The sequence below is a fragment of the Lissotriton vulgaris genome, chromosome 2_1 (genome assembly GCF_964263255.1).
Source record: "Lissotriton vulgaris chromosome 2_1, aLisVul1.2, whole genome shotgun sequence".
In the NCBI taxonomy this organism is placed as follows: domain Eukaryota; kingdom Metazoa; phylum Chordata; class Amphibia; order Caudata; family Salamandridae; genus Lissotriton; species Lissotriton vulgaris.
The window spans coordinates 382,357,891-382,382,527 of NC_141687.1; the positions used below are offsets into that span (position 1 = coordinate 382,357,891).

General features: G+C 46.8%; 1 protein-coding gene across 1 annotated transcript in view; it reads left to right on the forward strand.

Annotated features, from left to right (window-relative positions):
• Positions 1-9,443, forward strand: part of TLCD2 (TLC domain containing 2) — a 137,368-nt gene extending 127,925 nt beyond the window's left edge. The window contains exon 4 of the mRNA XM_086955206.1: positions 8,657-9,443. Coding sequence (XP_086811332.1) covers positions 8,657-9,034 — 378 coding nt within the window. The 3' untranslated portion in view covers positions 9,035-9,443. The remainder of the gene's footprint in view (positions 1-8,656) is intronic.
• The last annotated feature ends 15,194 nt before the right edge of the window (positions 9,444-24,637 follow it).

The window sequence follows — 24,637 nt, forward strand, 5'->3', positions numbered from 1 at the left end:
TACATGGAGAACAGGGAAGTGCGCAAGACTGTTTTGTGCGGCCCGAGAGGGCCGACCAAACCGTCATTGTGCACTTAGGAGTAGGCAAACCACTCCTCCCCTGAGCAGAGCAGCATTGCCCACCCACCCACCCTCCTGCGACGCAGACGGACACGAACCATAAAATGATAACTCATTTATTATCATTTTATGTTTCTAAAATTCGCACTGCTGTGAAACGGAGAGGCGACGCTCCTCCGCCATAGCGGAGAAACCACCACTGGAAGTAGCACGAGCTGTGCATAGATGGATTATAAATCCACAAAGAGTAAACGTAAAAGGGGAAAATAACAGATTAGAAACCAACTCAGAAATATGAGGCATCAGAAAAGTAGCAGAACTATTCTTGTTCCTTTTGACCATGCACTTTTATATTGTGCTTTGTGGCTGTCACACAAAATGAAAAGGGCTATAATCTTTTAGTATGGTGTGGACACTGGGCTTTATTGTATATTAAGGGCTCTTCAATGCTCTGTTGAACACCAAGGGCGAGATGTATAAAGCATTTTTGTGGTTGCAAAAAGCATGATTCACAGAATTGGTTTGTTTGTACTTTGCAGTTGCAAACACCAAACTGATAGTGCAGAATTGCAATTTGAGTTTGCGATTTGGTATTTGGATAGGGCATATTTAAAGCTTTCCCCATAAATACTGAATCTGAGTTGTATGAATGTTTTGCAACCGAAATGCAGTTGCAAAACTTTCATATTTTACCTACAGCTCAAAAGAGGTGGTAACCAGTTCACAAACTGTAATGGGTCAATAAGGGAACCCTTTCCCTTTGTGAATATTGGCAGGGCTTCTCCAATATTCGGCTTTACAGTTATTAAGAGGCAGGATTTGAAGTCCAAGAGTGGGATGTTATTTGTGTCCTGCTGAGCCTGCATTATTTCCATCATGCCCTTGAACTTTGTGTGGCATTCAGCAGCAAGTTGTTTTTCTACCTATGGATTTTTTTTATATATATATATATATATATATATATATATATATATATATATATATATACTCTCACCAGCTTAGCTATGTGCTATGCCACTGAAAGGATGGTGAATGGAAACAAATTGCCAAACTAAAAGCTATGGAAGCGTAAATGCTGAAAGAAAAACTATTCCTATGCCAAGGTGAAAAATGTTGTTGCTAAGAAACAGGGCCTAGTACGCAACAAAACAAAAACACGATTCAGGGAAGAACGGTTTGATTATTCTTACCCAGCACGTGGACAGGTAGAGGATCCGACCCTAAGACTGATGGCAGTCTGGTATCTGTGTGCGAGAGTGGTCATTAGAGCGGTCAGATGTACTCTGTTTTCCAGCCCATCGTTACAGAAGTAAGGGCAGTACGTTTCTCCCACAAAGTTTTCTTTGCATTGAAGTCGCACTACCCATGTTCAAATAGAACTGAGGTCCCTGCATCGTTAGCTAGGGGGCAGGAAATGACAGAGCTACATATTAGGGGGATTCCTGGCATGCAATAAAATTGGGGGCGGTGTTGTGGTTAGGGAGGACCTGTGTCCAAACTACTGAGGTAGCAGGGTGTGTAAAATAATGATTTTGGGATTCGGTCCAACAAATTAATGAATTTAAGCATTCCATCGATCGCTTTGTATACTTAGTAATAGAAATTATATTATTCAAACTTAACAAAATTAAACGAGTCTCTGATTTAAGACCCAGCAATTCAGTAGGGATTTACCACCACTGCCAAACCGTTTTGTCGTTTGTTTTCATAGGCGCAAGGGTAAGTTATTTTCAAACTCGGGTGCATTGATTGTGGTGTTTATGGCCCAATGATGCCGAAAAGCACAAAAGATCAATTAGCTCGTGTCACAGTTGCTAGTGCTGTGGAGCATAAGTCTGCACTCCCGCTAGGTTTATAAAGCACCACCAGCACAATTAAAAATCAGTTACAAATACATTTTGCGGGTATAGCAAGCCATGAACTAGTGAAAGGGAAATTCATGCTGGCTTTAAGATCAGGTCGTCGCATAGCGTTGATGCGTGCCCCCTGTAAAAAAGTGTGCGTCGCATATGCTTGTTGTAGAAAGGGGCTTAACAATTCCTCACCTATACCAGTGAATTTAAAGTGAAAAGCATTGACCGCGCGGGCGTGAAAGTGATCGGCGCAGAGATGGCGCCTGTGCACAGAAGCTCGCGAGCCCGTGCCCTTACCTTCAAGCTCTAGGCCGCCTCAAGCGAAAGCGTGTGGTAGCATTTTCTGGAGCCACGTACTAAAAGTCTCGCAGAACAGCGCATGCGCTGGCTCAGCGAGACAAAAAAAGATTTAATTTTTTCCTTTTTTTTTTCTCCTTTTTTTAAACTCATTTGACTTTAATATTTTATTTTGAAAGTTTTATATAGCGCGAACAAGATCTTCGCAGATATCAGAGCGCTTTACAGAGGGGGGGGAGCATGTATACGCAGATACATCAATCATGTTAAAGGTACATTGAGGTGATAACATAAAACAATCAATAGGTCAATTTCAGAATCGAAATAACAATACAAAGTGTTCAACAAGTAGTACAGATGAGTATCAAGTCTTTGTAGTTTATCTCCAGTAGTCGTTCAAGTGTATTTAGCCATGAGGATCGCTTTTACTTCTTTCTTGAAAAGTATAGTAGAGGTGATGAGCCTGGTTTCAGGGGGGAGCGAGTTCCAAATCCTGGGAGCCATTCCTGAGAAGGAGCGTTTATAGGTTTTTTCCTTGCGGAATCTTTTAGGCTTTAGCAAAAGATTATTTGTACCTCTAGTGTTTCTGGAGCCTCCTGAAATCGTCAGCTTCTGAGCAAGGTATGTAGGTGAGCTCAGGTGGACAGCCTTGTGCGTCAGACAAGCGATTTTCAGGTGTATTCTGGCTTCAAACGGCAGCCAATTCAGGGATTTGAAGTCAGGGGAAATGTGTGAGTGTTTTTTTGATCCAGTGATAAGTCTCGCTGCGGCGTTTAGCGAGGCTCTGATGGGTGCCGTAGTGGCTAGGGGGAGACCGCAGAGCGCGGTGCTGCCGTATTCTATTCGAGGTATGACTAGCGATTGTACCGCAGTTTGGAAGTCTTTGGTTGGAAGGAAAGGTTTAAGTTTCCTAAGGGTGTTGATTTGGTAGTTCGCTCCCTTAGTTGCTTTGTTGATGTGTTCCTGCATGCTGAGATTGGTGTCAAGTGTTATGCCCAAAGATTTTGCTGAGTCCACGATGGTGGGTTGGATATTGAGTGCCGTTAGGTCTTTAAGCCACATTTGTGCGGTAGTGCTCTTCGCGGGTGGTGAGATCAGAAGGAACTCCGTTTTAAGGGCATTGAGTTTCAGATGATTGGCGGCCAACCACGATTGGGTGCTTCTGATCGTTGAGTTCAAGAGCGTGATGTCTTTGGGTGATTGTAGTTTGAGATAGAGTTGAGTGTCGTCAGCATACATGTGGAAGTGTACATTTGATTCTTGCAGCAAGGTGGTGAGAGGTTCCATAACTAGGTTGAACAAGGTTGGGGATAGGGAGGATCCTTGTGGTACGCCTAGCGATACAGGTCTTGGTGCAGACATCAAGTTGTTGCTCTTGAATTTCTGCGACCTGTTATGCAAAAAGGACGTGAACCATTTGAGCACAGTTCCAGATAGGCCCATTCTCGTGTTTAGTAGTTCGATTAAGCTCTCATGTTTGACAGTGTCAAATGCAGAGGAGAGATCAAGGAGGATGAGGAGGCAAGTATCGTTATGATCTAGGATTTGGAGGGCGTCGTCGATTATGTGAGTCATAGCAGTTTCAGTACTGTGATTTGCTCGGAAGCCTGATTGATGAGAGTTGAGGAGATCAAACTGAGTAATGTGTTTAGTTAATTGTGTTTGTGCGCATTTTTCCAACAGTTTGGCAAGAGTCGGAATGTTGGTAATGGGACGGTAGTTGTTTAGGTCAGAGGGGTCAGATGTAGGTTTCTTTAGCAAAGGTGTGACTTGACCAACTTTGAGGGAGTCGGGAATGATCCCTTGTTGAAGTGAGCTGTTAATGATTTTGGTCCAGAGTGGAAGGAGCGACGGGGTAAGGACTTTGACAGCGTTGGCAGGAAGGGGGTCCGTGAGGTGATTGGATGGTTTCAGAGTGCTGAGCAGTTTGCCAATTTCTTCCTCTGTGTAGGTGAGAAAGGTTGACCAGGTGGCATTGTTTTTTGGTGTCGTGGGTGCTATGCGTTGGTGTTTGGGATAGAGGCTTGCGTCTATGAGGAGGTCATTCTTTATGTTGTCAGTTTTTTGGTTAAAGAAGGAGGCGAAGTCCTCACAGGAGGGAGCTTCGCACACAGTGTTGAGATGTTGGGGTTGTTCTTTGGATTGTGTTCGGATAAGCTCAAACAGCTTTCTCGGACGATTTTTGGCTTGGTCAAGCTGACGGCTGAAGAAGTCTGATTTTGATCGTTTAATTTTCCTGAAGTAGTCGTTTCTCCTTTTCTTCAGGTTTTTTAGGTTCAGTGCGGAGGGAGCTGATCTCCAGGTGCGCTCTGCCATTCGCATGGCGCGTCTATCGTCATTGAGACTCCCGTCGTACCAGGGATTGGACATTTTTGTGGTGGCTTTTTTTAGTTGCAAGGGTGCGACTTCATTAATTATTGAGGTCATAGTGTTAAGATAGTGATCAGTCAAGGATTGGACATCTTTAACGCCAGCAGGAGGAAGTAGTAAGTTGCAGCTTTTGGGGGGCAGAGAGTTTGAGATTAGCTTTTTCATGTCTCTTTTCCAGACTTTGGGCCTGGCGGGTTGAACGGGGTTAAATTTAACTTTTTCATTGATGAAGAATGTGATGGTATGATGGTCCGACCAATCACAGGGATGGATTGATTCGAGTTTGATAGTGGCCTCTTTGGAGATGATGAGGTCGAGGATAGAGCCTTTCTTGTGTGTTGGAACGTTGCAAATTTGAGTGAGGTCAAGGGCGTTAAGGAAGTTCTTCAGACCTTTTACCACCGCATCATTATGATCGTTCCAGTGGAGGTTGAAGTCACCAAGGTATATTTGTGTGAGTTGTCGCCCGGAGTTGGCTGAGATCATGTCCATGATTTGTTGGGAGAAGGTAAGGTTGTCACCGGGTGGGTGGTAAATGCCGTGCAGAGTGCAGATCGGTTTGTCCTCACTGTGAATATCGAGGCAGATATATTCACAGGAAGTTGGGGAGGGTAGGGAAGGAGAAGTTACTTTCAAGACAGAGAGGTTGTTCCTGTATATACATGCGATCCCGCCACCTTTTTTATTGCCAGACCTGTCAAGTCTAGTGATGTGGTAGTTGGGGGGGACCAGAATGTCCATTATAGGTGTAGAAGATTCTGTTAACCATGTTTCAGTCATGATGATTAAGTCAAGATCCCATTTTAGGATGAGATCGGCGATAGCGGCGGAGTGTCTAACGGCTGATCTGCAGTTGAGGAGAGTGCATTTGAGACGGGGTGTGTCGAGGGTGGAAGGGTGTTCTAGAGCGAGGGGGAATTTACTCAGGTTACTATGGATAGCGATTCTGTTGTTCAGCGTGGGGGGTCTAAGGGGATTAGATTGAATCGTGGGAATGGCAGTGAGAGTGTCGGGTGTGTTGCTATGGGGGGCTGGGTCATAGGAGCGGAGGAGGGTGATTGTGTCTAGGTCCGAGAGAGGGTTGCAGGAGCGATGGGGGCGGTTTTCACGATTGTGAACAGGGATTGAGGTCCAGTGCGGTGGTGGTCGAGTGCGAGAGTTCACCGCCCGGATGGAGGACCAGTTGGGAGCGGAGATGATGGAGGAGGCGCGTGCGCGGTGTCTGGGATGTGTGCTGAGTATTTGTTTGATGATGTGGACGTCCTGTTTGATCTGGTGGAGGGTGTCGGGTGAGGGGTGACTGGAGCGTGATAGACAGAGTAGTTGTTGTTTGATGATGTCCATGTCTTCTTTGAGCTGGAGGAGAGAGGCCGTAATGTGGTCCCCTGTGGGAAATGTGTTGGAGGTGGGGATGGAAGGCTCGGTCGTGGGTGACAAAGGGGAGAGGTTGGTAGTGTGGATGAGAGTATTGGTGGTAGGCGTGGAGTGTAGGGTGGAGGATGGGCGTTTATTAGTGGTGAGGGGGGTGGAGGTTGGGTAGTGGGGGGTGAGACTGGGGGGCGTAGTGGGATTGTAGATGGTACTTTTTTGAAAGGGTGGAGTAGAGTTGATGGAGGTGGTGTGTTCTATGTGATTGGTTAATGGTTGGAAGTGGGGGCTGAGAATGGGGGGGGATAAAGGGTGGGGTTTGCATTTGTGTGTGTCAGTTCGATGTTGATCGAGGATAGACTGGTTGCGGGTGGGAGCTGTGGTATCAGGGGTGTGAGGAATGAGGATGAGAGGAACGGGGATGGGGGCTGGTGTGTGGGGGGAAGGGGTGGGGTAGTTGTTGTAAGCGGGGGCGAGATCTATGTCTGTGCTTGAGGGATGTGAAGTAGCTACGGTAGGTGGGTGAGTGACAAAGGTACCGTGAGTAAATGGGTGGTGCATGTCGTTTTGGGTGGGAGCTGTGGTGTCAAGGGTGGGAAAGGGGATGAGGGCTGGTGTGTGAGGGGAAGGGGTGGGGAGGTTGGTGTAAGAGGGGGAGTGAACTGTGTCTGTGCTCGACGGGAGTGAGGTAGTTACGGTAGGTGAATGAGTGACTAGGGTGTCAGGCGTAGAGGAGAGGTGCAAGTCGTTTTGGGGCTGGGCTAGGTTAGAATGAATGTGGTTTGAGGCTGTGGTGTCAGGGGTGACAGGGATGGGTGAGGTATGAGAGGCTGACCAGGTGAGGTTATAGGGGGGGGAGGGTGTGCCGTTAGAATGTGTGGGTGAGGGATCTATGTCTGTAAGTGTGGAGTGAGAGGTAGCTACATTAGGTGGGTGAATGTCTAGAGAGCCGGGGGTGGAGGGAAGGTGCGTGCCGTTTTGGGGTTGAGCTAGGTTAGGAGGGTTGTGATTGGGGGCTATGGATTCAGGGGTGATATGCCTGAGGGTGCTATGAGTGGGGGGCTGATGACTGGCGAGGTATTGTTTGAAAGTGGGGAACAGGTTGTCTAGTAGTTCCAGGTTCTTGTCTGTGGATTGAATTAGGATAATCCCGTTATTGTAAATAGTGATGGTTGTTCTGCCCGGGAAGAGTTGGGATGGGGTGATGGTGAGTTTTTGGCCATGCGCGAAATTCCTGGCGGTGGAGACGGTGAGTAAGGTGCGGAACGTGTTTCTCCATTGGGCTCTGCGTGTGGTGTGGAAGATAATATCAATGTTCAGTGAACCATTGACTGGTGAGAAGTAGGTGTCTGCACAAGGCGTTTCAGGGTGGGACCTCAGGAAGTTGTGTTTAAAGCGTTTAGCGGCTTTTTTAGTGAGTGAGGGTGGGTAGTTGATTCTATATGTGTGTTTGCCGACGGGTTCCATGATGGGAGGACAGACTAGGATGGTGTAGTGTAGGGGGGAAGGGTGCGCTGTCCTAACCAGTTGCGTGGGCCTAAAGTGACACTAGTGAGTGCACAATAATGCTATACGCAGTATACAAGGTATACAAAGGCAGACAATAGTAGTGATATAGTGGGAAGTGACACTAGTGAGCTGGCACAGTATTTGAGGTAGTAATCGGTACATACAAGATTAACTGACAGGGTATTTGAGGTAGTAATCGGTGACAAGTCTGTGTGGGGTATTCAACAGTACATTTTTAAACCAATGCAGAACAAGTATCAGTATAATACTGACAAAAATACTAGCAGTTAACACTGTGAAAACCATAAAAGTGCCCCCTGTAAATATAAGAAAAATGTGTGGCATAAAAAAATTGCTTTATTTAAAAGCGATCATAGACCTAGTGGTTTGCTGACTCCAGCAGGCCACCATCCATGTGATTGCTATCATTCCTCATGGGTCGCAAATTGCAACTTGCCTCATTAATTCTCATGAGGTAGTTTGATTTTTGCCCCACTAGGAATTGCTAATTAAAAAGAACTCTTTTTTTTTATATTGAGATTACCATATAGTGATTAGGAAAAAAATCGTTATTTGGAGATTACTATTCTTAATGTTCGTACAACTGGCCCTATGCTTTACTACCACTCACACATTCTTGCATCTGCTTTTCTCTCCACGTCCTACCTGTAAAGTTTAGAGACTTTTTTTATGCTGCAACTTCTCATTCTGTTCGTTGGGCAAAATCTTGCTCTTGCTTTATGTATAAACTGTGCACAATATTGATTACATTGGGAGAGGAGAGCAAGGCTAAGTACAGTAAATATTATAGTGTGGTATTGATGGTTCTTGTCATAAATTAGAATACAAAGCTAGTGTTCGGATACTGGGGCATTGTGAGATTACTATTGATGTCATGAGGGGCACTAACTTGTTTCACCTAAGATCGCACTTTAAAATAATTTTTAATTAAAATATGGTAACAAGGAGCCTAGATGGCAGAATAATGAGCAGCATGGGAATACAAAAGAGATTTAAGCCGAAAAACTATTGGTACAGATATGTAACTAAGTTCACATATGCTGAGGACTCCTTGGTATCTAGGAGGCTAGAGTGTTGCATCTTACACCCAAAATTGGCCTAACCAATGGTTACTGTCTGCTGAAGTTTGTCTATCTCTGTGGTATATGAATTCTTATTTTTTTGTCTCATCTCCCCAGGTGATTACCTGCTTTGGGATCGCCCTGCTCCTGCACCGCTATGTCGGTTTCTCACTTGTGGCGCTGCTGGTTGAGATCAACTCCATCTTCCTGCACCTGAGGCAGATTCTGCGGATGGCAAACTTGCAACAAAGCACCATATACCGGCTGAATAGCATTATCAATCTGGGCACGTATGTGGTCTTCCGCATCAACACGCTGGCTTGGATGACACGCTGGCTGGTCCTAAACCGCGACAACATCCCACTGCTCACCTACACTGTGGGCAGCGTAGGCTTGGCCATTATGACACTGATGAACATTGTGCTGTTCTACCGGCTTCTGCGCAGTGACTTCCTAAAGGCCAGCCGTGATGGGTGCCGGGACAAGGAAAAATAAGGGGCCACTCTGGTTTGGGGGGCGGGAGTGTTTGCCACACTGGGTGGAGAGTGGCGAAGTCGGTGCTTTACACCAGAAGATGGCAAGCATTCCACACTGGAGGACAGTGTTCAAATGTTTTACCGTGGGTTTCAGATGCACTACACTTCAGTGGCATGGGGAACGTGGGGAAATCACAGACACTATTGGGAGGAGCAAGGAGAGTTGAATGAGAATCATTCAGTCTTGTAATTTCATCTTCACCTTCCGAGTGGAGAATACCTCACAGTTAATGTTTGATTGTGTGGGTTTTGTAGGGTTAATTTGCCAAAACTGTTGATTGTCTGCACCCCCTTGTACCCATTATCCCTGTCTACGCCTATCCACCTTCTATTTATAATCCCAGATGAATGTAGGTTCTGGGTCCTGGGAAGGGGGGAGTGGGGGGGGAAGAGGAGGGGGGGGGGTGATTTATAGGCAGATCCCGCCAGTGTTTGGTGATACAGACACTAACAAAACACTTTGTGTGATTTCTGTAGGTTGCATATATACCTCTTAAGTATTTGCACAGTGAACATGCGTGCAGCTGTTCTCATGTGTGCATGTCAACATTTGGTCGTCGCAACAGAGAGTGGGGCACACTCCATACCCCTGAGACAGGAGCAGGTAGACAAATATATTTTTCTTGTTGCTTACTGCTCTGTGATCTCACGCATACGCACACACACAGTGTCTAGATTGTCCGTCATTTACAAGAGTCTCAAGCATTTTTGGGTCACTCTGGTGCCCCTCTGCTGCCTTATCATTGCAGTAGCCCCATGAACTGTAATCTCCCCTTTCACTGATCTCTATCTCAAATTGTTGGTCCTTCTCGCCCCACTCTCATTCAAGCTGCTGGATCCTGTTGGGTTTTTTATTGAACTACCTCCACAAACAAGGTGCTATCTCGGCTAGTTGAAACTGACTGTGCTGTGTGTCCATGGGGGTGGTACTTGGTGATTAATGTTTCTGTCGTTCATGGCATATCTTGAGTGAGCAGCTCCTCTGGTTGAAAGTTATGTCCAACATGTGCGCCTTGTGTTTGGGCTGCTCTTGCTCACTTGGATTTGCTGCTTGTGTCAAAGCTCATTTCCTCACTCGGGTCACAGTGTGATCTGGGGAGACTGGCTTTGTATCCCTCATCCTCTGCCTTGGCAGGTGTAAGTTTTTGGTACTGCGAACGCTTCCAACGTATGGCATCCAGCACTAAGATCTTACATTTAGTAGATTTGATAGTTCTATGGAGAGCCCCTCACCTGAAAGTCTAGCATTGAGATCTTATTTCACCACCCACTAACATTCAAAGAGACAAACTTTGGAAGCAGTCAGATTTTGTATTTGTGAATTTAGTTTCTAGAAATAAATATCAGGATTTTGATCGACAAAGTGGAATGCCAATCAGAAATTCAAATTTATAACAAGCGTCTTGATTGCCTATAAATTCATAATGGATTTTAGCTTGGCATTCATGATGCATATCAACTTAACATTCAGAATTATTGTCTGGGTGTTCGTGTGTTATTTGAATGGCCAGATTGTTAGTCTGCTAAGCTTTGTAGATTTGGAACCTGCCCACTGGTTAGACTGAGGACTTGTCTTATCTTGAAGGGTGGAGTAGGTAAGCTTCTGAAACTGATATATATATAATTTAAAAAAAAAAATTTTATTGGGTTTACAAGAACACACATTCCACTCTGGACTCTGAGAGCATCCTATGTTGACTTGTAATCAGTGTTTTAATAGAAATTGATTGGGTCAACAAGTATCGGCTTTGCAGAGTTGAACGCCGTTGGTCCATGCCTACAATAGAAATACTCATGGTGATCGCGGAGTTGACTGTCACGATATGGAATGATGTGGAGGTTTATTTGAGATGTACAAAGTCTTGTTTGTCTTTGTACATCCCACCGCCCCGTGCCCTCAGAACCTGGGTGTAAAATTTACCTTTTAGTCTACAACTTGACACCTACTAAAGAATTGGCGTTTTCCAGATATTTCAACAGTTCTTCTTGAAAATGGTCCCCCTCTTGTTGCCATCAAGGTAAGAGAGTGGTTTTGAGAATAGGTTGTGGCTTTTTCTCATGACCCTTCAATACATTTTTAACTGCTAAACTTACATCATTTTAAGCGTTTCACTTGGATAAAGCTTTTTGAAGTGTACCACACTGGAAATCCACTGGCCATATGTAACACCGTGCCACCTTTGGAGAATCCTACCGGTCACCAAATGGGGACCATTATTAACACCACAATATTGCAAACAAATCAGGTTAATTTTAATTGCCACCTATTTATAATGCACAGATGTCTACTACATGTTTACCTACTTAATCCTGTTAAGACGTTGGCAGCACATTTCGGCTCTCATTTCTAAGCTGAATCCCATCCTTAGCACTGGCTATGTTTACGTTCTGTTGAACTCACACCATTCAATTTCAGTATTTGTTCTAGGAGTCATTCAGTGCCTCAAATAATTCTGAATGTGCACAATTGGGATTTCCAGAATTTAGATTTCATTGAATGTAAATATGTGTATTCACAAGCATCATTCAAAATGAGTCTGCAGAGTTGCAGTTGACCAATGGTCTGAACTGGCAAGTCTGAGCCTTCAGAATTCCAACAAAAACAATTGGATTTAGATTGTTTTGTTGTCCTAGATTGAGCCAGGATCCTTTCCATTTTTCACATTGTAAACTGTAGATTTCATTTTTGCTAGCTGCATGTATTTCCCATTTCTTCAGATTTATTGCTTAACTTTCCATCTGTTTTTGCTGAGCCCAACCTCCTAATAAGACTCCCCTTGGCTTGACCCAACTTGCTACAGCTGCAAACAAGATGGAAGCAAGCAGATGCAGGGAAAGCGAGTCATGGGGGATTGATGATTGATGAAGGCTTCCTTCATAGAACAGTATGAGTAATGTAAGTTGTAAAGTCTAATCCATAAGAATTTTGAAGCTTGATCTTCTGCAGGAGGGATTTTTATTGTGTAACTGGTGTTTACTAGGTGGAGATGTTGCTTACTTTTGCATAATGTCCTGGTTTGGGGTTCCCTTAGACTAGTGTACCATAGTGTTCCAGGATTCTTCGTGTTGGGCTCACTGGTTAAGGTCCTCCTCTCCACAATCCCCAGGAAGCGATATCACTGGTGGAAAACATAAGGTTTTAGGGTTTTAGGGTTTCAGGGATTGTGCTCATTGGGTGGGACATGTCCTAAACTGACATTTCTGGGCACTTGTGCAGAATCTCCTGGTCTATTTTGAGGTTCCTCAAAAAAGATGCTTGCTGGCAGAGAACGCCCTTCTGGGAAGTTCAGTAGCCAAGTTCATGGGCAAAACCAGGTATTGCTGATTCTGTGGTCGTGAAATTGTTTAATAGGGGAAAAACCTTTTATTTTCCTCAACTCTTATTTCATTTAAGCTTTTACAGAAGCATACCCCTGCTTCCGTATCCCTTCACAGACTCTGGCAGGAAATGCCAAGAACCCTGTCCTTGTTTGCAGGAAATATGCAGCGGTTTCTGTTCATGCCATGGATTATTGAGCTGGTACACACTTGCAAGGAATGTCCTGCACTTGGGTTCGTTTTGGAACTCTTTACTGATGACCTATTTTCAGGATTGGGTTTACATGTCGCACACTTGTTGTGATGAATCTGTAGATCAACAGTAACTGCGAGATGCTCTGAAACTGTCCTGCTGCTTCCAGGCAGCCAAGCTACCATTATGTCCTTATTCAGGACTCCGCCATTCTGACTGTCACCCAATCCATAACTTAGCCACCGTAACCTCCATTCCATGTCGCAAGCTCTACCATCATGACCAGCATCCCTTTTTATGCCAGCAGAACGGCTGGCACCTGTTTATCAAAAACTCTACCATTTTGGCTGGTGCCCTTTCTCCAGGGCTTATCCATTGTGGCTAATTCCATTATTTATCCTGGACCGGCATTTTGGCAACCCTTTTCAGACCTTTTGCATAATATGTCACACACATTATAAAAAGTCGCTATCACTTATTAAGGCCTCCACCCTCTGGCTGGTGCTCTTCCCTTCAGTCTCGAGCAATTTTTGGAAGTATCTCGTGGCAGTGTGAGTCGAAGAATTTTAATTTAAGATCTCATGTCTTTAGAAAAGACAAACTATCTGTTTGGGCTTGCGTCTGAAGGCTTGATCCCCTTTATAGAATAATTAATCGTAAGCACTTACCAAGCCCGCACTCCAGGGGGGCCTACTTTTAGGTTTATTTGACATGTATAATTTGTATATAATATGTATATAATGGACTAATAATGATTTTTGTCAATTGTTTTTGGTTCTTAAAGTAATGCAAGAATTTCTATTCATTTTTGTGTAATTTTTCTTTTTGTAATTTTGTATAATCTGTGTATTTACAAGCATAATATATTAAATTACCTCCGGATATAGAATATGGCTGTCAGAATTTTACTTTTGGAGAACTCGAGTCTGCTTTTGAAGGAGATAAGTGGAATATGCCATCTTATGGAAGTAAGATACGGTTAGATGAAGGTTATTGTGGGTGGCTCTCCCTTCTGTATCTTCCAATGTCTAAAGACTGTGCTACATAAACCTTGTACATTGACTGACATGATACTGTCAACTGACCTGTATTTTCCTCTTCTTACATATTTGTTTATTTTATGAATAGTTTAATATTTGTTTCAAATTTACCATCTATACACACATTAAAACAAGAGTCTCCATATACATAATTAATTTACACAGAATGTTTTTGATCTTATCTTCTTGCTTTACTAACTGCTTTCACCTCTTCGTCATATATAGAGTTCCTTCAACCCTTTGCAAAACTCGCAAACCTCCTTAATTACAGACTTGTTGTTAGACCTGACATCTTCGACGTGAGTTCTTCCCCTATAGTTTGCATCTGCTACCTGGATTTGCGATGCTATGCTGAATTTCGTTTTGCTGGTTTAGATGTATTGGACACTCTGCCACTGCTAATCAGTGTCAGAGTGTAAGTGCTCCTAAGGTAAAATATCATATTTGATTGGATATACCTGATTGGCATATCTGTATCACCAGGAAGTCCCTAGTAATGTGCACTGTGTGTGCCAGGGTTGGTGATGTCAGATGCTACTAGAGGTTCTGCAGCGCTGATTGCGCCACCCACATGTGTAGCTTTAAAATGGTGTCTCAGGCCTGCCTGCAGTCTCTAGGACTGCCATGTCACCCTGGTCAGTGTCCACACTGACTGGGCCTAACCCTTCCCTTTTTGTGCACATCAGTCATCCCTATGGAAGGCCCAAGGTACCCCCCTGGGCAGGATGCGGTGTATGTAAAAGGTAGGGCATGTACTAGTGCAGGTACCATGCCCTGGTAGTGAACAGACATTTTATGTGCTCACTGCTGCAAGGTTATCTTGCTCCATTGGATAACATGGGAGAGGCTGGGGGCAATGGCTGTCAGCCTAACTCCTCATAGGAACAAGATAAGACATGAGTGTTTCATATCCCTGCGCTCAGCATTTAATAACCCATCTTTTGTGAGAGGTGGTTTTTAAATCCTGAGTGGGAGAATAGTACTTTTAGAGAAGTCGCTATTCTCCTGTCTGACCCTCCTGTGTGCCTGGGTATGGTTGGGGATTGACTGTCTGGTTTGGAAGTGACAGGAGCAGGAAGCCCCCAGGGGGTTAGATGAGTCAGCCCTTTGATGGGGTGCTGGTATTAGCATCTGGAAGTGAAGGGGGGAGGTAGCACCTGGAAATAGCTAGGGATGTGCCTGCCTGCCACAACACTGGCTCCAACCTCCTGCTGGGTGGCTGATGACCCTGCCCCTCTCCTTGAAAGGAACCAGGAAGATCAGATAACGAAGTGCTCCACTCCACCCAGAGCTGGGATCAGACAAGGATTCAGGGTCCAATGCACAAGGAACTTCAAAGCCTTTTTGGGGTAGAAGTATAGGACCCCTGTCCCCAGAAAATCAGATTCTACAACAATCAAGAAGGAACCTCTGCTGGAAGAAAGACTGAAGAACTGAAGGAAGATTGCCTTGCTGTGTGCTCTAAGGGCTGACCTGTTCTACTAACCAACTGAGCTGAGGAGAAGAGGGACTTTGCTGTGTGCTGTGACCCTGCTTGAAACCTACAAAGACTTTTGCTGTGTCTTGCTGTGAATCTCCAAGGGCCTGAGAAGAGCTGGCCTCCTGTCTGCAACCCAGGACTACAAAGGTTGCCCCAGAAGAAACTGCAGTGTTCGCTAAGATTTGCTGACCCCTCCTGCTTGCCTTGCTGTGTGTTCCTGGAAGCGTGGGTTCGATCTGAAGAATCGGAAGAGATAGAGTGTGGGGGGCGCTGGCTGCTCTGAGTGTCTAGGAGCGCCGCGCTGAAGATTCCCTACAAGTTGCACCACTGTTCGACGTGCTCATTGGCACGTGTGGGGCTGAAGAAGTGTTGGCGGTGTTCCCAAGGGGTTAAATCGCACTCCGTGCGGAGTCGCGTGACCTGTGACCCTGGGATCCGTAAATTCTTGCCATCGGACTTCACCGCCGTGGCCTAGGGCCCGCGAAACCAACTTGCAAACTGAGCGGCACCTTGGCTGATGCACGAAGGGGCCGCGACCTGATTGGTTGTTGCCTGGAGGCTCGTGGGAGAAGACGCGCTGTGATTGGCCGCTGCTGTAAGCTGTTCTCGTGAGCTGCGCATCGATTGGAGGAAGTGCCCCCGCGTCATCGGAAGCTGTCCCTGGAGCCGCGCTGTGAGTGGCTGACTCCGGAGAACTCCTCGACGTCAGCGAGAAGCCTGCAAATGCCGCGACCGGATTGGAGAAGCCGCGTTCAGCACCTGAAGCCTGCAACAACGATCGTACCTGCGAGGGTGAGTCTGAAACCCTACAGAGAGAGAGAGAGATCGCCTGCCCCCAGCACCCGGTATTGACACCGGCTGCAGAGGAAGCGCTGGGGCTGTGCAAGTGACTACGTTCGTCTCGGAAGTATTCTTGGGCGTGCGCATCGTCCCCCGAAGGTCCCGCATTGAGCGTGGGACACGGGGACCAACGACCAGTGCCCGATCTCCCCATTGAGAAGGGGGGAACCTGAGTAGAAGGAGCGGTGCTCCTGCTAGGGCCAAGTACAGTTTAGGAAGCACGTTTTTGAGTGCTGAATTCCTACACCTGAGTCATTCTATCACGATCTATTTTTTAGAGACTATTTTGAAACTTTCCTAAAACAAGTGCCTACCTGAAACAAGAAGAAGAGTGATAAGAGAAATACGTGCAATGCTTATGTGATTTTATTTACAGTGCCAAAACTAGATAAAAGTTATTTATGTATAACTCACCTGTGTGGTCTCAGTTTGTGGTGTACATTAGGGGGTCATTGTAACCGAATGCAAATACTTACACATTGCCTTGGGGATAAGCCTGACTGCTCGAGCCAAGCTACCTAGAGGGAGCAGGGTTTATCTACAGTGTGTGTCCCTGTGCCCTGACTAGATGCAAGGGTCCCTATTTGGTCTAAGGTGCCTACCTCAGCCAACTAGAGACCCCCAGATCTAACACTTGTCATTTGAATACAACAGTAATTTAATAGCTCTCATCTGATTGGTAAGAGTTAAAAAAAAAAAATTCCACCAAACCCATTCAAAAACAGTTGCACAAAGAGTAGCAAAAATATATAGGCAACATTCACACAGAAACAAACAAACATTTGCAATGCAAGTTTAAGCTATTGGCATTGTAATTGACCATGCCTTTTTATTTATGTGTTTTGAACCGGTGCGTAAACATGCACTTTGTAGTTGCTTATGAGAAGCAAGGCTGGCAGTAACTGTGCATCTTTGTACTTGTAGTACTTGCTTGAGAGAAGCAAGGCTGGCAGTAAAAGTGTGTGTTTACGCACCCCTTGCAGGTTTTCAAAATACATGAATCAAAGGCATTGTCATTTACAATGCCAATAGCTCAAACTCTCTCAAATGCGAGACCTATTGCATTGCAAATGCTTCTTTTTATCAGTTGTGTTTATGTCTGTGTGTGTGCATGCGCTACCCTCTGGCATCGTGTCTTTTTGTGATCTTACTCTACCATTAGTTCAATTTTTTTCATACCACTGCTGATGAGTCATAAAGGAATGTCAAATCTAGTTGTTAAATTGAGGGATATGTCTACTCGTGACTTCACAAACTTGCATGAGTCTATGCAGAACACTTTATCTCCTACCCCCAAATGTCTTGTCTGCCAGTAGCAGAGTGCTTAGAAACTGCGCTAACGCCACCATCAAATAATGAATGTACAGTTTAGACAAGTAGTAGTCCTAGTTTTTTTTTTTATTTGAGCGGCGCCCTGAGGGCAGCACTTTCTGCAAAATTACAGCTTTCATCCCTTTTAAAAAACATGATTTTTTTTTTTAACTTTCCATAACATTTTCAATTAACAGTTACACTAGTAAATAAGCAAACTGGTCTGTTTTCACAACTATTCTGGGACCGCAGTTGTAGTGGTAATTTACGTCCCATGGAGCCCTCCTGCTGGAAGTACTGTCGCCTTTGGTTGTGTGTGCTTATGGTTTGTATACACCTGCACAGCGAGTGCTTTGATTTGTTAATGCTGGTCGTGGAGATGTGTGGTGTGCTTCTGGGTGTGAACTGGAGACTGTCACTTTAACGGAAATGCCAAAGCCTAGAACAGGCTGGCTACAGCCTGGGCGTTGCCACGCTAGGCAGAAGAGTTTATACCAGCCCTTAGGCCGAAAGACACATTGCATTAGGGACCACATGTGATGAAACAGTGAAATAATGCACTGCATAAACAAGGTTAATGAAAAGGTGCTGGGTACAATGTACTAAGATCAATCATGCAATAATAATTTGATTTTTGTGTGGTGCAAGCTGCCATCGTCTAGCTGCTTTGCATTGCAGCTTGTACGACATGCCTAATACCCACCCAAGCAGCAGGAGTTCGAACAGAACCGTGAAGCTGAGTCGAAAAATCCCCAAAGCTCCATGTTCCATGCAGGCCTTCACAGCAAATGCAGCATGTCTGCTGCCTGCCAAGATGCTGGAGCACGTGCACTGTATCCGATGAGCTTTCCGATTTAAAGCTGCAGTCTCTCAATATATTACTTCAAAGTAATTAGTTGTAACATTAACGAAAAATGCCAGCATTTATGGATCTACACGTACGCATGTGTATATATGTATATACTTAAAAGACACAAATGGACCGTTATACAGGAGGAGGAGGAGGAGGAGGACAAAACAGACCTCTGTCTTTGAATGCACAGCAAATGTCGCAAAATAGGGGCAAGATTTACAGCACTGTTTACAACAGAGCTCTGTAAACCACAAGCACTGGTCTCATATGCTCTAGCTCATGGGTACTCACAAACTTTCTCTGGGGGCCAAATTTACAGTGTGGTTTGTGTCCGAGGGCCACACCGGTGGGGGCTGAGTCAGTGGGGGAGGGGGCAGGGCTAGAGCAACAAAAAAAAACTGTGACCATGAGGTTGAACACAGGTCCCTGCAGCGGACGCCTTCGTCCACTGAGCCACCAGACCCGGCCAAGAAAACAGCATTCAAGGATCGACTTGACAACAACGCCCACAACAGCAAGGAACTTTTCAACATCGTCAAGGAATTTTCCAATCCCTCGGCCAACTCCAACGACATCACCCCCTCAAGCCCTCTGCGACTCCCTAGCCTCATTCTTCCACAACAAGATTGCAGACATCCACAACAGCTTCGACAACCAACCCGGAGACCAACCATCCCAACCATTTGCTGAACGCTCCCCCCCCGCGAACACCCTTAACGACTGGAAGCCAATCTCCACTGAGGACACCATCCGCCTGATGAACTCCATCCACTCAGGATCCCCCACAGACCCATGTCCTCACCACATCTTCAACAAAGCAGACTCCGTCATAGCACCGCACCTCCGAGACGTCATCAACTGCTCCTTCAATTCCGCCACCTTCCCGGAAGACTGGAAACACGCTGAACTCACCGCCCTTCTGAAAAAACCCACAGCGGACCCCACCGAACTCAAAAATTACCGCCCCATTTCGCTCCTTCCATTCCCGGCCAAAGTAATGGAGAAAGCTGTCAACAACCAGCTCGCCGCTTTCCTCGGAAGCCAACAAATCCCTCGACTCCTCACAATCTGGCTTCCGAGCAAAACACAGCACTGAGACCGCCCTCATCGCAGCAACAGACGACATTCGAACTCTAATGGACAATGGAGACACAGTCTCCCTCATCCTCCTCGACCTCTCTGCAGCATTCGACACAGTCTGCCACAGCACCCTTTTACAACGCCTCAGTAACATCGGAATACAAGGAAAAGCACTTGAATGGATCACCTCGTTCCTCACCGGAAGAACCCAGAGAGTCCGCCTTCCACCATTCAAGTCCGAGGCCTCTGAAGTCATCTGTGGCGTACCACAAGGATCTTCACTCAGCCCCACCCTCTTCAACGTATACATGAGCCCCCTCGCGACCATCGCCCGCCAACACAACCTCAACATCATCTCTTACGCGGATGACACTCAACTAATCCTTTCTCTCACCAAGGACCCCAGCACCGCCAAAACTAACCTTCACGAAGGAATGAAAGAAGTTGCTGAATGGATGAAACGCAGCCGTCTGAAACTGAACTCAGATAAAACAGAAGTCCTCATCCTAGGTACATCCCCCTCTGCATGGGACGACTCTTGGTGGCCGGAAGCCCTTGGAATAGCACCCATCCCGACAGACCACGCACGGAACCTAGGCGTCATCCTGGATTCCTCACTTTCGATGAACAGACAAGTCAGCGCCGTATCCTCATCCTGCTTCAACATTCTTCGCATGCTCAAAAAAACATTTCGCTGGATCCCCACCGAAACCAGGAAAACGGTCACCCATGCTTTGGTCACGAGCCGACTGGACTACGGAAACACCCTCTACGCAGGTACTACCGCTAAACTCCAGAAGAAACTCCAACGAATCCAAAACGCCTCAGCCAGGATCATATTAGACATCCCGCGCAACGAACACATCTCTGGTCACCTGAAAGACCTCCACTGGCTACCCGTCAACAAGAGAATCACTTTCCGACTTCTGACCCACGCACACAAGGCACTCTACGACATCGGACCAGAATGCCTCAACTCACGACTGTCCTTCTACACCCCCTCCCGCCAACTACGTTCTTCCAGCCAAGCCCTCACCACCGTACATCGCATCAACAAGACCACCATGGGAGGCAGATCCTTCTCATACCTGGCTGCTAAAACATGGAACTCACTCCCCACTTACCTTCGCCTTACCCAGAACCACCTAGCATTCAGAAAGCAACTTAAAACGTGGATATTTGACAAGTAATCTTCCTCCCCTTCCTAAGCGCCTTGAGACCCTCTGGGTATGTAGTGCGCTATATAAATTCTCTGACTTGACTTGACATATACACATCTCTCTTCCTGTCTCTCTCTCCCTCTGTCTCACTCACTCGGACTGTCCCATTCCCTCTCACTCCCTCAATCCCTCTCTCTGTCTACTGTACCTCGCATCAACAAAACCACCATGGGAGGAAGATCCTTCTCCTACCTGGCAGCTAAAACCTGGAACTCACTTCCCACTCACCTTCGCCTCACTCAGAACCACCTAGCATTCAGAAAACAACTTAAAACCTGGATATTCGACAAATAATTCCCCTCCCTTCTTCAAGCGCCTTGAGACCCTCTGGGTATGTAGCGCGCTATATAAATTATTTGACTTGACTTGACTTGACTCTCTCCCTCCTCCCCTCTCCTTCCCTCCCTCTCCTTCCCTCTCCCTCACTCCCCTTCCCTCTCTCCTCCCCTCTCCCTCACCCCCTTCCTCTGCTCTCCTTTCCCCCTCTCTCCTTCCCTCTCTCCTTCCCTTTCTCCTTCCCCTTCCCTCACTCCCCTTCCCTCTCTCACCCTCCCCCTCACTCCCCTTCCCTCTCTCCTCCCCTCCCCCTCACTCCCCTTCCCTCTCTCCTCCCCTCCCCCTCACTCTCCTTCCCTCTCTCCTCTCCCTCTCCTTCCCTCTCCCTCACTCCCCTTCCCTCTCCCTCACTCCCCTTCCCTCTCCCTCACTCCCCTTCCCCGTCCCTCTCCCTCACTCCCCGTCCCTTACCCTCACTCCCCGTCCCTTACCCTCACTCCCCGTCCCTCACCCTCACTCCCCTTCCCTCACCCTCACTCCCCTTCCCCTGCTCTCCTTTCCCCCTCTCCTTCCCTCTCTCCTTCCCTCTCTCCTTCCCTCTCTCCTCCCCTCTCTCCTCCCCTCTCTCCTCCCCTCTCTCCTCCCCTCTCTCCTCCCCTCTCTCCTCCCCTCTCTCCTTCCCTCTCTCCTCCCCTCTCTCTCACTCCCCTTCCCTCTCCCTCACTCCCCTTCCCTCTTCCTCACTCACCCTCACTCTCCGTCCCCTCTCCCTCACTCCCCTTCCCTCTCCCTCACTCACCCTCCCTCCCTCACTCCTTCCCTCATCCTTCCCTTTCTCCTCCCCTCTCCCTCACTCCCCTTCCCTCACTCTCCCTCACTCGCCCTCACTCACCCTCACTCCCCTTCCCTCTCTCCTTCCCTCATTCCCCCTCCCTCTCCCTCACTCCCCTTCCCTCTCCCTCTCCCTCACTCTCACTCACCCTCCCTCACTCTCACTCCCCTTCCTCCCCCTCACTCCCCTTCCCTCACTCCCCTTCCACCGCTCCCCCTTCCTTGTCCTTTTCTCACTCCCCTTTTCTCACTCCCCTTTTCTCACTCCCCTTTTCTCACTCCCCTCCCCTCCCCTTCACCCCCCTCCCCTTCACCCCCCTCCCCTTCACCCCCCTCCCCTTCACCCCCCTTCCCTTCACCCCACTTCCCTTCACCCCACTTCCCTTCACCCCACTTCCCTTCACCCCACTTCCCTTCACTTCACTCCCCTTTCCTCACTCCCTCACTTCTGCTTCCCTCCCCCGCCTCCCTCACTATGCCTCCCTCCCTCTGTCGGTCTCCCTTTCTCGGTCTCCATTTCTCGGTCTCCCTCCCTCCCTTTCCCTCCCTCTCCCCCCCTCCTTTTTCCTCCCTCTGTCATCCCACCCTGTGTGCCAGCCCGGGATGAGACCGCTTCCCGGGGGCACATACACCCACACAGCCGCACCGAACACTTCACAGGTCTTTCAAAGACCATTTGCATGTTAATGGGGCATTGTTGTATTTCACCTCTTCTTAGGCCCCTGCAGCTCTGCTCTGCCTATCACTGGAATGAATCACCCAGCCCCCACAGAGCAGCAGAGTCTCTGAGTCGTGCTCCGGTTGCAGACACGCTTTAAAAATGTGTTTTTAAAACACGGATAGAGGTCTGCAAGGTCCGCGGGCCGCCATGGAAGGCTTGCTGGGCTGCTGGCGACCCGCGGGCCGTACTATGAGTACCCGTGTTCTAGATTAAAATAAGAATTGTGCTCATAAGCTCAGAGGAACACACATGTAACAGAGGCAGTATTTGAAAATGGGCGGAGCTTTTGAAGCTAATATCCTCAAGGCAGCATGTCTTGCAGAGACAGTGCAAGCGCTGATTAGGCTAGACCTAATAACTGAAATTACCCTTGAACTAAAAGAAAATGTACTTAAAAGTACTCCGATTTCAGCACTGCATGATACAGAAATTGTCACTATGAAACAATGAAAGTGGGGTTTCTGAGGGGTCAGGTGTTATACATGGGTGGACGACTTGACTCATATAAACAAACCATGCTTATAAATGGTCAAAAAGTAACAGCATTGATCAATTCAGGATGCCACTACTCAGTTGTTCACAGCAAATGGATAAAACAGACTCCCAAAACTGACCCCAAGAAGGTTGTCACCACCTGCATGACACATATTATTCCTGCCAACACTTATGAATGAACAAACCTCCTGTACCCTGACTTTTGACCATATTGCATGCGTGAACCTTCTGGAAGACAGCTCTTATCAAATTAATCCCCTGCACCGGGAGTGGGTGTCCCGGTTCTTCTCGGGAGTCACAGTGTCCCGATAAGAAGCGGGACACTGTGACTCCCGATGGAGGTCTGGTAACATTGGCCCTTATTATGGAGGCCCATTGACTTAACTCTATGACTCTGTACGACATGGAATGACATTGTATCTCTTTTCGCTCCGCCGTGATTGGGACATTTCACCTGATTTATTTTGCCCTGATGAAGTTCAATTCTTGAGCGAAACGCATTGGCTGATGTTCCATGTTTGCATAACTTTAGATGAATTTAAATAAAGGTTGATCTCAATGAAGAAACTGATCGTGCTTCCTTATTAAACAGTACTGAACTTCGGTAGTGCACCACTCCACCCAGTTCAAAACAGATGCAAAGGTACTCCGTAAAGCTCTGGCTAATAAGATGCTCAGGATCATAATTACCGTGAGTCACATTCACCAATCAGGATTTATACCGGGCAGGAACACCATAAATAATATCAGACTCTTGACACAGAGAATACGTCTCATTGCAACACCCCTGTAACTCTTGACACTGGCAGCATTGAACATAGAACACGCATTTGACACAGTCTCCCTGCAGCATTTGTGGGAAGTGATGGAGCACATGGACTTTGACCCTTAATTCCAAACTTGTTGTATGAACAGTACACTGTCAGGAAACAGATGATGTGGTGGGTATTGGAAGAGTGGACACGTCGGAGGTCATCAATGCTGTTTGCCATCAAGCAGCTGGTGTTTAGAGTACACATGTACATGGTGGAATGGGGAATACATGTTGGCACCATGACCCATGAGATCTCTCTTTACGCAGATGATGTAGTGGCATATTTAAGGTCTCCACAAAGTTAACCCAATTTGGTGCTATTTCTGGACTGAGGGTCAATAATGATTAATAAGTTACTGCTTTATCTGCTGGGTGCTTTGAATGGTTGGAGACCGCACAGGTGCTTAGTGCGAGTATTAGATGGGAGCTGGACCACTTTCAATACCTGGATATTCAAAATGTCAGTAGACCCTGGTACACTCTATGACTGAAAAATTGGGAGGGCTAGTGTGAGCCTTAAGAGCTCGGTGGCCTTTTGGAAAACACTACCACTACCAATAGGGACCAGACAGTACTGGCTTAGATGGTGTTCCTGCCCAGATGCTTATACACATTTCTAAACTGAATGTGCCTCCTGCCCTGGAAAATGTTTTGAGAGTTGAACAGACTGTCTGAAGCCTTGGTCAGGCCGGAAAAATGTAACCAGGTGAAATTAGACACTTTGAAACGCCGCTGAAGGGCAGGTTACGATTGCCTGATTTTTTCACTCTGTTATGCCACTGCCCATCTACAACATGTTATGCGCTGTGTGTCTAAGGCCTCCTGTGTAATTAATGCCTCGCAGTGGGGAAGTTCTGCTGACTTTGGAATCTGTCCCTTCCACTCCTCCTCGCATCACCCCTGACCTGGGGGCGAGCTGGAGGTTAAGGCTGATCTAGCTTCCAGTAACTCCGTGATCGGTGCTATTAATGGATCTTTGACAATGCCCACTGGGCGGAACCCATGACTGTCTGTATATTACGCTGTACCCGAGCAACAGTGGCCGATGCCCGGTGGAGCTGTCCTATGCAGCTAAAGAGGCACTTGGCTC